The following is a 14,425-nucleotide window of genomic DNA, read 5'->3' on the forward strand; positions in this document are numbered from 1 at the left end:
TAGCATTTCTTATTTTTGGCTTCTCTTTTTACAACCGTGAATTTTACAAATGGCCGGTTTTTATATTCTTAATTTTTTCCAAGCCTTTGAATGGGGAACCTACTGTAATTAAATACTTGACAGTGACATCACGTGTGGTTAAATCCGTCAAGTTCGACACACACGTGACATCGCTTTCAGGTATCCAATTAAATCTCGTCCAAAAATGGATTCAGCCTGATAATAAACCCAAGCCTGAAAGCTGTAAAATTAATAAACCATGCACAACAACATGATTAGTTGCAAGTAACCAAATAAAGTTTCTTTTTTCTTTTCTTGAATAACCAGTTAAGCAAGATTTTTCTTTGTTGGTAAAAAGATGAATATCATTGAAATCAGTGACTTAGTTTCAATTTTCGCACATTTTTATACCAGATCAAACAATGCAGCATTGCAATAACTAGTTAATTATTAAATTATTAGATGATAAAACTCGTTTCGCAAAACTATGGATTTCCTTGGTAATTAGCATAGCTATCTGTTTAAAACTAGAATCCCTATCTTTCATTGTTGTTTGATAGTTTGAAAAACTATGCCTGTTTTTTTATGTATTTATCAGAACCATTTGTAAATTTTCTTTTAAATTGCTATAAATACAATAATTTATTCATCTTGATTTCAGTTTGTGGCAAATTGGAATTGACTATATTGATCACAGTGATATTAGTTGGTAAGAATACTTATTTATTTGTTGAAGTATTTAAAATGTATTTAACTCCTGTTAATGATTGTTATTATTATGTTTTTTTTTTTTTTAGTGAAGTATATCTTGAAAGAATACCATTGAAAACTGAAGCTCAGGCTCGTAAAGTATTGTATTTGGCAAAAAAACGAAATTTGACCAGTCTAGGTATGCATTACTAATTTATAAATTAAAAATAATTAATTAGAATTTTTTTTGACTTTGATTTTTTTTAAAAAAGTTTTTGTGCGTTTTATGTTAGCAAAAGATATATTTTAGATATTTAACTTGTTTAATTCTTTGTTTCCTATCTTTTTTTTAAAAAGAATTTTCTGAATTTTATTCATTTAAAATATGAGTTTCAATCAAAAATGAAAAGTTTGATGGAAGATATATGTCTAATAAAATGCTTAAAACGTTCAACTGAAAAAATTATAAAAATATATTATTAGTTGCTGGTGCAGAACATTAGATTATACTAGTTGGTCTATTGATTAGGAAATATTTAGTGGAAGAAGGTTTTGTTAATCATTTTCTGTTTTTTCTATACATTCTAAGGTTGTCATTTTTGTTCATATGCTAAATTATAACTTCACATATATTCTTCCACTTAGTTCTTCAATTCAAGAGCTTAGTGGAAAGATGTACCTAGTGGCATTTTTAAAAAGTGCGAAATTTTGGGTTTTAAAATATAATGAGCTCAGCTGTATGTATAAAACTTAAATGTTGTTTCCCTGATCAATCAATATGACGATTTTTATTGAATGGAAATTTGTGTTTTATAGACAGCTTTATTTCTTTTCTTTACGGAAAAAAAATTTAAAAACTGTTGCTTCTAAATTTACTAAAATGTTATTTAGAACTTAAGCTCACACTGGAAATTTATCGGTCCAAAAGAATTACATAGATATTTATTTAGTGGTTCTAAAAATTTAACATAGTACTGTACTGAAAAGAAAAGTTTAAGCTTTCAAAGTGTATGAAAATGATTGAACCTAATTGAGCAAAGAGCTGTACAACATTCCCAAATATTCTAGATGCTACACATTTTTTAATCTGTGGTGAACACAAGAATTTTTCGAGGTGGTGTCACAACTAACAATATGCATATAATAATAGATTTTTTATTATGTTTTCATTTGCTCCCTATTGCATCTGTGGGGGAAGAATTTTATCTGCGGATCACTGGAACACAATTTCTATCGAAGCTTTTTGCTTGATAACAATTCAAGTTTCAATCGAATTTCCAAAAATTATTCTGTAATTCCTAAATAGATGTGTGGCTTTGTTGCTAAAAATTTTCATTCTATTCAGCTCTTTACTTGTTTTTTTGTTATATATATATATATATATATATATATATATATATATATATATATATATAAAAATCTATTTTGCTTTTTCAGCAATTAGTGCAACAGATCTTCATGTAGATATTAGGTAATGGATTTTTTAATGTGGCATTATTAGAATCGCCAAAATTTAATAAATAGATGAATTCCCAAAATTTTGAAAATGTAAAAAATTTGCATCAAAACTGATTTATGAAGTGTTTAAATTTCTCATGGTAATTACTTTTGGATTAAAGAAAAAAAATGAACAGGCAAGCTTCTTGTGCTGTAAATGGTGGAAAAATAAGTTTATAAAAAATAGTTCACGCAACAAATTTGCCATCCATGCTTTTGATTTTGTCAACATTTATTGATGACTTGACCAAATTGTCCCCATGCTGGTGTAAACCTTATTCAGAGCATTCTTCCTATAAATTCTTTGATTATACATATTTTTTGAAGGCAAAAATAAAAGTTATAGTCTGTCTATCTAAAGAATTTCTCTTGCCACTCATTTGGAGAATTATTGGTGACAATGGTTATACGTTTGAACTATTCCTTATAGAGGTATGGGTGCTTCCAAGCAGTGCACTTTACCCTTCAGGGATTTTTTTAAAAACATGAATGGTGCTCAACATGTTAACAAAAACCTACTAAAATATTTCTTTATGATTTTTAAAATTCAAGAAACTGAACATTAATGAAAGAAATTTTTGTTAACCATGTTATTAATAGTTTGAAATTATTATTTTTTTCAGTGAAAACAGTTTCTAATGTTATGACTTCTAAGGCAATGGCAAAAGGAAAACTTGGAACTGCTTTAACATGGGTTATGTATTCTAAGGTCAATTATCCTTTCTTTTTTTAAAGTTAAATTAATTAATAAAAATATTTGTCTGTACGTTAGAGATGTGGCAAGCTCACTTTAAGAGGTCTGAACCCGGTAAATAATACATAATTACTTAGCCCTAGGTATACGTCAGTTAAAGATCGAATTTAGCACTCTCGCAAAAGTACTGGACAGAACTAGCAGATTGCTGTTATTTTTTTATATCGTATAAGTTGTATTTTTTTGTACTTAATGCTCGCTCGAACCAAACGTTTCTTAATAGTTTCTCTTAAAAAAGTTCATGAAAATTTTATCATGAGCCTGAAACATTTTTTCAGTAAGCAAGCCATGCCGGGCTTGGGCATCTCTACCGTACACATGCATTTATAAATAATTTGTTTTTGTTTCTAAACTGCATTTTTTTACACATATTTCTATTTTTGTTCTTTTACAGAATGTCCGGTACGCAGATGAAATAGCTGATAGGTTTGTATTTTATTATAACTATATTGTTCAAAAGTGTGCTATATAGGTGTCATTTATCCATAATTATTACAATTTCATTGTCAAAATTAGCAATATAAATTACAGTTATTGCAAAAAATAAGCTTTTAAATAACTTTTTATGCTTTTTATTTGCACTGTTTGAAGTAAGCTCTCCCCTCTTGAACTACTAAGAGTTAAGAAACTTTAACGTTAACTTCTCATCTACGATAGTTTTTTTAACTCCTTAATCAGTTCTATAAACGATAAATGAAAAACAGAAGCGATTCGATAGAAAAAAAAATACACTAAAAACAAACAAATAAATCTGAAATACTGTGAACAAAAATGTTTAGTGTAGATTTAGTTACTTTAGTTTTAAAGCAATAACGGCTAGATCTAATTATTCCAAAAAACTAGAACATTGTTTACAGGCAAGCAATTTAATTTTACTCCTTAAAATTGCTCTAATTTGAATTTTGTAAACGCTAATTGTTTATATTTCTGTATTATTCAACTTTTGATTACTGAGAGCTAGTATAGAAAGTTGGTACCTCTGCGTACATATAGAATAGAATTCTTGAAAAAAAATTAAATAAACATTTTTGCACATTAAGGGTCGTAATTAGTATTAATCTATTTTTATCTCTGATTTTGTAATATTTTATTAGTTTTTAATTGTATTGGTTATTAATTAATCTAAATGCTGATGTGTAAAATTGAAAAAGTTAAACTGTATGAATTATGTAGAAATGGAATTCCAATTAAAAAACTTTTTTTTTATCTATTAATAATTTGTATGTAAGCAAATTTGTATTCATTAAAAAAAAAAAAAACAATGTATTTTAACTTAATAGGTGGCTGAAAGATTATGCTGATCGTGGAAAAGGTGAAGGCTTTGAAATTTTTAGAAACATGGGCTCTTGTATGCTGGTCAGTGATAAGTTGACATTTGTTGGTAAGAACTAAACTATAATTTATCCATATCAGTTAACTGATTAGTTATTAAATCAGTTGATTTTTTTTTAAAAATATGACCCATTTTACTATATTCAGGTCCCTATTTAAAATATGAATTCTCTACCTTTTTACACCTTCAGTTATTAATAAAGAAGAAAGAGAGAATTCTTTTATAGTAAAGTTTGGCTATAATTTTGCTTACATAAATCTTCGAGTGCTATTTTTTTGCTGCTCTAAAAAATTACTGGTCTCGGTTAATGTGTTGTAAGTTTTTATCATGTCCGCAATTTTTGATGTGTCAGTGTGCAAACAAAATTGCTGAGATTAATGTTACTAATTCTTTTACTAATCTATTTATTACATTTTGTCAAATTAGAAACTATTAGTTATAGTATTGTGCATGTTTTTGTTTTTATATGAATTTTGTGGTTCTCTTTCAAATAAAAAATAATAATAATTTCAGGAAAATATTGTGAATTCCATAAATTGTATGAAGACCAAGATTTAAAGGCAGCTGCAACGTTACTGATTTCTTTGATAGCATCAGGATTAGCTCCACCAAAGTAAAAAGAAATTATTTTATATTCATTTTTTTTTTTTTTTTCCATTTACCATGAATTTTTTTTTTTTTTAACTTTGCTAGTTATTTAAGAATATACTACAATTATTTAAAATGAATTTATATCTTTTACTATTCAAAGCTATAAACTTAGGATTATAATTAAAACTTATTTTAAAATGTCCATTAAATATTGCTGACTTGAAATATGTATTTTTCAGTGAATGTAATATTGTTCTTGTGTTTTTTTTCCTTTAGTTTATTCAATGTTAAAAAATCTCTAAAATTATATGTGGGGCTATATCTTACGTATTCAGAGATGATTGTGCTCCGGAAAAAATCCGGACTTCCGGATCTTTTATTAACAGTGATCTGCACGTTTTCGGAGTTCCAAAGTACAGAAGTTTCAAGTTATGTTTCATTGCAAGTTATATTAAAAATTTAATATTGGCAAACAAAATTTTTTATTTAAATTTTATTTTGTTTTTTTATTTATTTATTTATCTTTGATATTTTCTCAGGAAGGCTTTCTCATTCTTTGTTGGCAAGCTGAGAGCAGTGTCAACAGATCCCTCTTTAATTAATATTTTTTTTTTTTTTTTGTTCTCTAGAATATCGTTGATCTCTAAATTTCTCATTTCAATTAGAATTTGTTCACGCAGTTTGTTTATTTATACTATTACTAGTGCATTTAAAGGTATGACTGCACCTCATAAATATGGAATCAAACATGCAATTTATTTGTCGATGAAGTATACTTTATTCAATTAATTCATTGTTTTTTATTATTATTAATTTATTTCTTTATTTACTTATTGTGTTCATCTGGCCATCCTAATTGATACTAAATAAACTAATTTGAATAGGAAACTTTTTCTTAATTTAGAATTTTTTCTTAAGTTCTTAACTGGTCAACTTATCAATATCAGATTTTTATTTCGACACTATCACAAGTGCTGTGATAAGCGATGACTCTGTAATATGTCCAGACATTGCAAATGATATAATTAAATCAATAAATTTAAATGTGAAACCTTTCTTTATTTGCTATTATTAAATTTATTTATAACTGTGCGCTTCTACCTCAAAAATATTGGAATGTTTTTTTTTTTTTAAAGAGACAACGTGTGTTATTCACACATTTGTTGCATTGTAAATACAGTGGAAAGTTGCGTATCCGGAATCGGCGGGACTTTCCGAAGTCCGTATATTTGATTTTTTCGTATAATTGACCTCCAAGGTAAACAAAGCTTAAAATGATCTGAATCTAAGAAGCAGAAAATAAACATTATTTTTCGGGCAATAATGTTTTAGTATTAGAATGATATCTAATCAATCATAAACAAAATATTAGAAAAAAAATAATTATTGCTATTTTAAAAATAAATATAGAAAACGAAAAAAATTCACAGTTATGAAAACATTAATTGCTCTCTCCGGCATTTTGAACTAGAACGATTCAAGCAAGAAGGGGAAATTCCCGTCATTCATTAAGGTGGGGAAGAAAAATTCATTTCCTCCTTACTTATCATTCAAGTTGAGGGCGGGGTAGTGACAAATTCTTATTTTCTCTCCCATCATTGGCTATCAATCAAGCATACAGGCGTGGCATGCTGATTGGGTTCTCTTTATTTTTTCTTGTGTGACTAAAGGGGATTCCCCCTCCAATTTAACATTTGCTGTGTTTACCCTTTTTCACAGTATTTCTTCTTCCCCTGACACTAAAAAAAAAGGTTCCAGGAAATGCCTCTTTTACTAGCCAGCTGCATAGGAAAGAAGGGGGAGGGAGGGGACTCAGTTGTGCTCTTTTGAAAACAAATCTCCCCCCCCCCTTTTCCTGCATTCCAGAGGAGGAGCGTCATGGTCTTAGTAGATCTTCTGTTCTCTTTTTTGTTGATTTATGTGTTCAATGCATAGATCTCTAGAAGCTGAGAAAGGGAAAAACCTGTTAAAAGACTTCGTTTTTTTTTTTTTTTTAAAGGAGAGGGGGAGATGAAGAAATGTTTGTTTATTTTGATTGTTAAAAAGTGTCTGGGAAATCGACCCTTCCGGAAAAGGGACGTCCGGATATGGGACGTTACACTGTAGAACTAAGTAAATTGATAGACTAAGAAATGGGTTTCTTTCTTTAATAACAACTAATTTATTTAGCGATATTTTCCAAATGAGATTTTCTAATTACCCCGTCGACACTATCATAATTACCCCGTCGATCGATAACTCTGTGTTGTACTTTTGTTATACTTAAATATGAAACTTCTTTATTGTTACTGTTTAATTGCTTTTTTTTCTCGTTATTTTTTTAATTTGATCTTTATTTTGGCGCTTGTCACAATTTTGGCCATAATCTATATCACACACCGTGATATAACTTTTTTCAAACTTTTTTCATTTAATATTTTCAGCTTTTTATAATATATAATTTTTTTTTAATATCTATGGTATTGCTATTCATTAGTTCTGCCTTTGTAAGTATTGTAAATACCTTACGTTTTAATATTGTAAATTGAATTTAAGTACAATAAAAAGTGCTGCGGTTGCAATTAAACTTTACCTATTAATTTTATTTATTTACATTATAATAATTTTTAATTGTTTTAATCGTTTAATTTATTTCTCTTCACGACAGGGATTGTACGCAGTGGGAATTGTTTTAATCATTAATTTTATTTTGTATTAGTTAATTAGGTGATTTTAAAATGTTTTCATTTTTTGTAAGTTGGTTTTATTTAGTTTATTAAATTTAGGCTTTACTTGAATAATTAAATAACTCCAATTTGTTTAAATATCTGTTAATTACTTTTTGTATTAGTTTAGTATTTATCATGAAAAAAAGTTTTTTTTTTAGTTATTTATTATTAATTTCATTTTACCATCGTAATTTATATATATTTTTTTATCTATTTATCGATCTTATTTATAATTTTTTTTTTTTTTAAATAGAAAATGTTGACTTATTGCATTTCTATAGTTTTATTTTCATTTTTTTCCCTTCTGTTCTTACAAACGTTTATGAGTTAAGTACAATTTAATTTTGATTTATTACAGATTATTGTGTAATATTTTTATTAAACAATATTTTTTTTGGATCACTTAGTTTTTGAAAAGTTGTTCTTTTATTTCTTTGTTTATTTATTTTTATTATTAAGTTTTTATTTATTAAGTTTTCCATTTACTTTTTCGTATATTGCAGCTTTGTTTCATATTTTAGGATAATTTATTTATTTTTTAGCTAAGACTAAAACACTGTGATTTTATCCTTTATTTATTTATTTTTTTGTTAGTCTGTTGATTTATGTTGATAAAGCTTGTCTGTTGATTTGTTAATTTCTTTTTAGTATGGTTCGTTATTTGATGTTATAAATATGCTTTTTTAATTTTTTTTACATAAATTTTTATTTATTATTTCAATTAGTATTTTTACAATTTTATTGTAATATTATTTTTTTTAAATTTTATTTTGTCTAATTAATATTTTAAGCGTTGCTTATGTATTGGGTATTTTAATTGTTTATTGTGTTTTTGTTTTCAAAAAAGTTCTTACATTAATTAAAATTTTAATTTTACACAGATTATTTATATATTTTTATTATTTTTTTAAATAACTTTGAAGATATAAACAAATAGTTTTTTATTGTTGCACTGTAAATTCCCCTAGTCTTATTTTCCCTTTTATTGATTCATTGCAATTATCAGATCTGATGTACTGTATAAGTTAAAGCTGAATGTATAGTTTTGGTTTGATATTAATGCTGCAACTGAATTCAAGTATAAAAAATCTTGTATGATTTATTTAAAATTATTAGAAGTATGAATTTTATTATGCAACTTTCATTTTCTGTAAATATTTTCTCTGGTAGATACTTCAGAACTCCATTTTCAACTGTGGAACTAAAAATACAGTTTATTTTATTTTTTATATGGTTTTTTATACTTAAAGTTTATTTTCAAGATTAATTTGCATTTTTTATCTGTAAATGGTTATTCTGATCATCGACTCGAGAACGAAAGACATATTTATAAGTTTTATTAATTGTTTCTCCAGGTCTTTCATAGGTATATGTAAAATTTTAAGTATGTTTTAAGAAAAATAAGAAATATTAAGAAGAAAGAGAAAAAAAGCTGGTAAATTTTTTTTTCTAATTGTTCAATTCAAACTCTTGCTTTTTTCTTTTCTAGGAAAATTATAGTTATGTGTATAATAATAATAAATATCATTTGTGACAAAAGTAAATTAATACATAATTATTCATTTAAATTATGCTGCATATAATTTATTTAAAATTTCATGTTATGAAAATATTAGTCAGGGGTCTGTCTAGGTTTTTCTGAGAGGTACCTATTTTGTGAAAATGTAGGCATAATTTGTGAAAATTAAAAATAATATTAAAAAATCAACACAAAAATAAGGATTTATCATTTCTTACAGGATAAAAAAATTAAATTTTAAGAAAAAGTATTTTGTGAAAGTACCGTTTTTCCTAAAGTTGAATTTGTGAAGGTACCGCTAAACGGTAGTAAATTTGGCCTGGGCAGATCCCTGTTAGTAATTTCATTTTATAAAGACATAAATTTTTTGAAATGCGTCATTAATTACTCAAGCAATTTGATTTTTACTCATGCGATTTTCAGGATTTTTGAGCTGGGCTCACAATTATTTCTGTGTATTGCATGAAAAAAAAATTAGGAGAATGATTGTTAATTTTTGAATAAAATCTACTTTATTTTATGATTGGGTTTTGGTTTTATATTAATAACGTTTCTGCAAGTCATGTTATCTGTTCTAAGAATATCCTTAATTTATTATTATCATTGTGTTTGCTATAAAAACAAAATTCAAACTATTTCTTTCTTTCTAGTTTTCAATTGATTCTGCTTCTGGATGCACTCCCTTTATTGGAAGCTCCAGTTTCAATATTCTCTCAGAAAGATACCTATCGCCTCATGGAATGTTTAGAAGAATCTAAGAAAAATACAGTAAGTTTAACCTTTATGTAAAAAGTTGAGTCTTAGTCTCAAAGTTACCCAATTTTGCATTCTAATGACTTTTTTTCCCCCTTTGAATAAAGTGATTACAAAATAAATTCTAGCATTTCAACAACTAACAAACCCCAAGTTTATGAAAAATAAATATTACACTTTTTTATATCTATTAACTTGCTTGTCTCCAAAGGTAAAAAAGAAAATAATTATTTTATTAATTATCTGAATACCTGTTCTTGTTAAGAGATAATAAATGAAAAGAAAATTAATTAATCTGTATTAATCAACATTGTGAAATTAATCACAAAACTAATAAAAAATATTTAGTAACATCAACCTAAATTTTGATGGTGTGTTTGAATCCAACTATATAATTAATGATAATAAAAAACAATGTTTCATTCCAATCTGTAAATAAGTTTACCACAAAAGCAAGACACCACTAGTGATCAACATAGACAGGTTTCATTGTATTTTATCGCCAAATAGAGTTTATCAGCTATTTTAATTCTGACTATCCTCCTACTATTTGATGTGCTTAAATGTAATTTGGAGCTTTGTTCTTGATAAGAGTACAAGTTTCAATTATTGTCTGACCCCCTACAATCAGTATTTTGTGCCAAAGGGTCAATCAAAATATTTTCTACTTTCCGACTTGTCAGATTGTCTAATTTTTTACCAAAGTTCTAGGTTGAATTGCAATATAAATTGCAATCTTTTTCTGACCCTTAATTGCAGAATTTATTTTTTTGTGTGAATTTTTGACCACTAGAATGAATTAGAGTGTTAAAAAATTTAAACTGGATTGTGTTTCATCCATTATACAACAGTGTAAAGTAGCGTATCCGGAATCGGTGGGACATCCAGAAGTCCGTATAATAGATTTTTCCATATAATACACCCCCAAGGTAAACAAAGCTTAAAATGATTTAATAAACGATCTGAATCTAAGAAGCAAAAAATAAAACACTATTTTTAAGGGGAATAATGTTTTAGGATTAAAATATCTAATCAATCAAATATAAAATATTAGAAAAAAAAATATTGCTGAAAATATGGAAAACGAAAAAAATTTAACAGTTACGAAAATATTAATCCGCCATTTTGAACTAGAACGATTCAAGCAGGAAGGGGAAATTCTGGAACAAAGCTTAAAATGATCTAAATCTAAGAAGCAAAAAATAAATAAACATTATTTTTAAGGGGAATAATGTTTTAGTATTAGAATATCTAATCAATCAAATATAAAATATTAGAAAAAAAATATTATTGCTGAAAATATGGAAAACGAAAAAAATGTAACAATTACGAAAATATTAATCCGCCATTTTGAACTAGAACGATTCAAGCAGGAAGAGGAAATTCTGGAACAAAGCTTAAAATGATATAAATCTAAGAAGCAAAAAATAAATAAACATTATTTTTAAGGGGAATAATGTTTTAGTATTAGAATATCTAATCAATAAAATATGAAATATTAGAAAAAAAATATTATTGCTTAAAATATAGAAAACTAAAAAAAATTGACATATGAAAATAATAATCCGCCATTTTTAACTAGAATGATTCAAGCAAGAAAGGGAAATTCCCATCATTCATTAAGGTGGGTAGATGGAGGAGAAAAATTCATTTCCTCCTTATTTGTGAAAGAAAATAAGTGTAAAGAGGAGATCATTTAAGTTGAGGGTGGGAAGTAACAAATTATTGTTTTCTCTCCAAGCATTGGCTATCAATCAAGCATAAAGGCGGGACACGCTGATCTGGTTCTCTTTATTTTTTCTTTTATAACTGAAAGAATCTGCTAAAGATAGAATGTTACCCCCTTTCCCCCCGCCTCCTAAATATTACATGGTATGGGGAAGAACGAATGTTTTATTTCTCAAGGACGTGTATACTTTTAGACCTATTCAAATTTTCCGTTCTGACTCCCCCTCCTCCTTAACGCTTGCCCCGTTTACCCTTTTCCACAGTATTTCTTCTTTCAATAAAAAGGTTCCAGGAAATGCCTCTTTTACTAGCCACCTACATGGGAAAGGAGGGGGGGAGGAGACTGAGTTGCGGTCTTTTGAAAACAAATCTCCCTCTTTTTCCTACATTCCAAGGGAGGAGCGTCACTAACGGTCACTCAATGGTCTCGGTAGATCTTCACTTCCCCTTTCTGGTGATTTATGGGTTCGATGCATAAATCAGAGGTTCAGTGCAAGCTAGAAAAAGAGAAAATGTGTCAAAAGATCTTTTTTTTTTATTTATTTATTTTTTTTTAGGAAAGGGGAAGATGGAGAGATGTTTGTTTATTTTGATTGTTAAAAAGTGTCCGGGAAATCGACCCTTCCGGGAAAGGGACGTCCGGATATGGGACGTTACACTGTAGTTGCAGTTAAATGTTGGAAAGCATCTCTAGCAACAATTTTACTTTGACCCCAGTTCAATTCAAAATCCCTGTGGCAGAATTTTTTCTGACTTTCTGCGACAAACCTAATTAGAACCTATATTTTTCTGCAAGATATTTTTATCGTTATAAATGTATGTGTAATGAATTTATAATAATAGATGAAATTCGTGTTTATAAAATAAGTCTAAATGCATAGAATAAAACTGTGTAGATTTTTTTCTTCTTAATTTCATAATATAAGTTTACATTTCTTAATAAGTTTAAATTGTTTAAGTATAAATTTGCATAATCTTCGATAATAACGAAAAGTTATAAATGTATAGATCTGCAGACAAAAATGCTTACTAGTAAAGATTACCCAGAACCTGTAATAAGACAGAACTTATAGAAATAGCTAAGAATGGACAAAAAGATTAAATTTATAAAACAAGATAACTGAATTTGAAGTATCAGTTTAAAACAATATCAAAATTAAATTATTAAAGCAGTTTAAAACAGTATGGTTTAATGTTTCATTATAGTAGTTATATCAGGTACAGAAACAAATCAGGTGAAAAAATTAATATTGAAGTTGAGTAATCAAAATAATAAAATAGAATTGACTATAACCGAATTCTAAAAGCAAAAAAATTAAAGCAATGTTTGTTTCAATTTTTTCTACATCTAATTAATTTTATCTAATTAATTTTATCTAATTAATTATAGATTAATTAGATTCGATTAATATTGTACTGACTTATTGAAAGATTTTCTTTTTAAAAAAAGGCGGTAAATAACACTTTTTTCGTGATCAGATTAAGTTCAGAACGAAAAAAATACACAGCGCTTGTGATTTCGCACTGTATTGTGTAAATATATAGCATTGATTCCACACGAAGTATACAGAAGCGGTTTCCGACTCAATATGCTTAAGTATTTTCAACATCTCGAAACGAAATAGTCTTTATCAGTACTGAAACATCGGTAGTAGAGGCATACTCATTGGATGCAATTTTTTTCGCATGCGTATAGAAACCTGTTTGAAAGTGTTTCACCAGTAAATATTTTCCACCAATCTGGCTTTAATTCGCATGCCAAAAAATCGTAGATAGGGAGATATCTTTCAGGCTTTATTTCATTTATCGTTAGATTGCGATTTTTCTTTCTTTTTTTATCGACGACTTAATTCAAAGGATATAGGCATTTTATCTTTACAAAAATATATATATATATATATATATACAGTCATTTTTTACTTTTTACTGCTTCTAAAATTTCTTGATTTGTTGGAAATGCTGTCTCATCCTTACTATCGATATCGCTACTAGTAAAAATATTTGATTCGAATCTAGAACTTTTTTTTTTTTTTTTCAATATTAGTAGTGTGGGAAGCTTCTTTTCCTGTCGCTTTCCAGAAAAAAAATCTCAGACATCGCTAGATGTTGTCGACTTCCATCTTATTTCTTCTTCGGTATGCCGCTTTGAAAAATCAGTTTTCAAATTTTTTTTGATTATTGTGACTTCACAATTGCAACAAATAACCTTTTCGCTAGACATGATTTTTTTAAAAACAGAATCTTTTTACGCATGAAATTTTCCACATAAGTGCAAAAAATATAAAATGCTCTGTTCTCATAAGAAAACAAAGCAAATTACTGCGCCAGCGATTGAGGCTGAAGTTGACAAATTTCGAAGAATAGCTTAATAAAGGGGAAAAAAATTCTCCCCTATTTATCCAGTAACTGTTTGTGTTGGAGATTAACGGAGAATTACGAGTGCTTTTTCCTTCTGCGGTACGCTAGAAAAAAAATATTTCAAACAATTCTGTAAGAAAAAAATTTTGCAGAACCATTATTGCATCTGCAGAAATTTTTTGTTTCTGTAGAAAATGTTTTTTTTTTTTTTTTTTTTTTTTTTTTTTTTGGTAAAACAGCTTCTGTTTCTGCAGAATCTTTTTTGAGAACTTTTGCTTGTGGCAAACCAAAAATTTTTATTTTCCAAATAAAAAAAATCTTTCTGCAAGAACTCAGTCGCTTTCTGCGACAATGTCGCTGTGTCGCCGTGTTTCTGCCACGGGGTTCAAAATTGGCTCAGTATAGGTCCTACATGAACATTGCACCCAGGGACCCATATTGGGATGTCTAGATTTTTAAATATACGCCAATATCGGCCTATATACTATATAGGG

At 27.6% G+C, this 14,425-nt stretch overlaps 1 protein-coding gene across 1 annotated transcript in view; it reads left to right on the forward strand.

Annotated features, from left to right (window-relative positions):
* Positions 1 to 14,425, forward strand: part of Nup75 (nuclear pore complex protein Nup75) — a 49,765-nt gene that overhangs the window by 32,098 nt on the left and 3,242 nt on the right. Inside the window, exons 16-22 of the mRNA XM_043052942.3 lie at positions 662 to 709; positions 798 to 889; positions 2,811 to 2,896; positions 3,336 to 3,367; positions 4,222 to 4,322; positions 4,788 to 4,887; positions 9,743 to 9,860. Coding sequence (XP_042908876.2) covers positions 662 to 709; positions 798 to 889; positions 2,811 to 2,896; positions 3,336 to 3,367; positions 4,222 to 4,322; positions 4,788 to 4,887; positions 9,743 to 9,860 — 577 coding nt within the window. The remainder of the gene's footprint in view (positions 1 to 661; positions 710 to 797; positions 890 to 2,810; positions 2,897 to 3,335; positions 3,368 to 4,221; positions 4,323 to 4,787; positions 4,888 to 9,742; positions 9,861 to 14,425) is intronic.

This window comes from Parasteatoda tepidariorum, chromosome 3 (genome assembly GCF_982258835.1).
Source record: "Parasteatoda tepidariorum strain Cologne lab strain chromosome 3, Ptep-v5.0, whole genome shotgun sequence".
In the NCBI taxonomy this organism is placed as follows: Eukaryota; Metazoa; Arthropoda; class Arachnida; order Araneae; family Theridiidae; genus Parasteatoda; species Parasteatoda tepidariorum.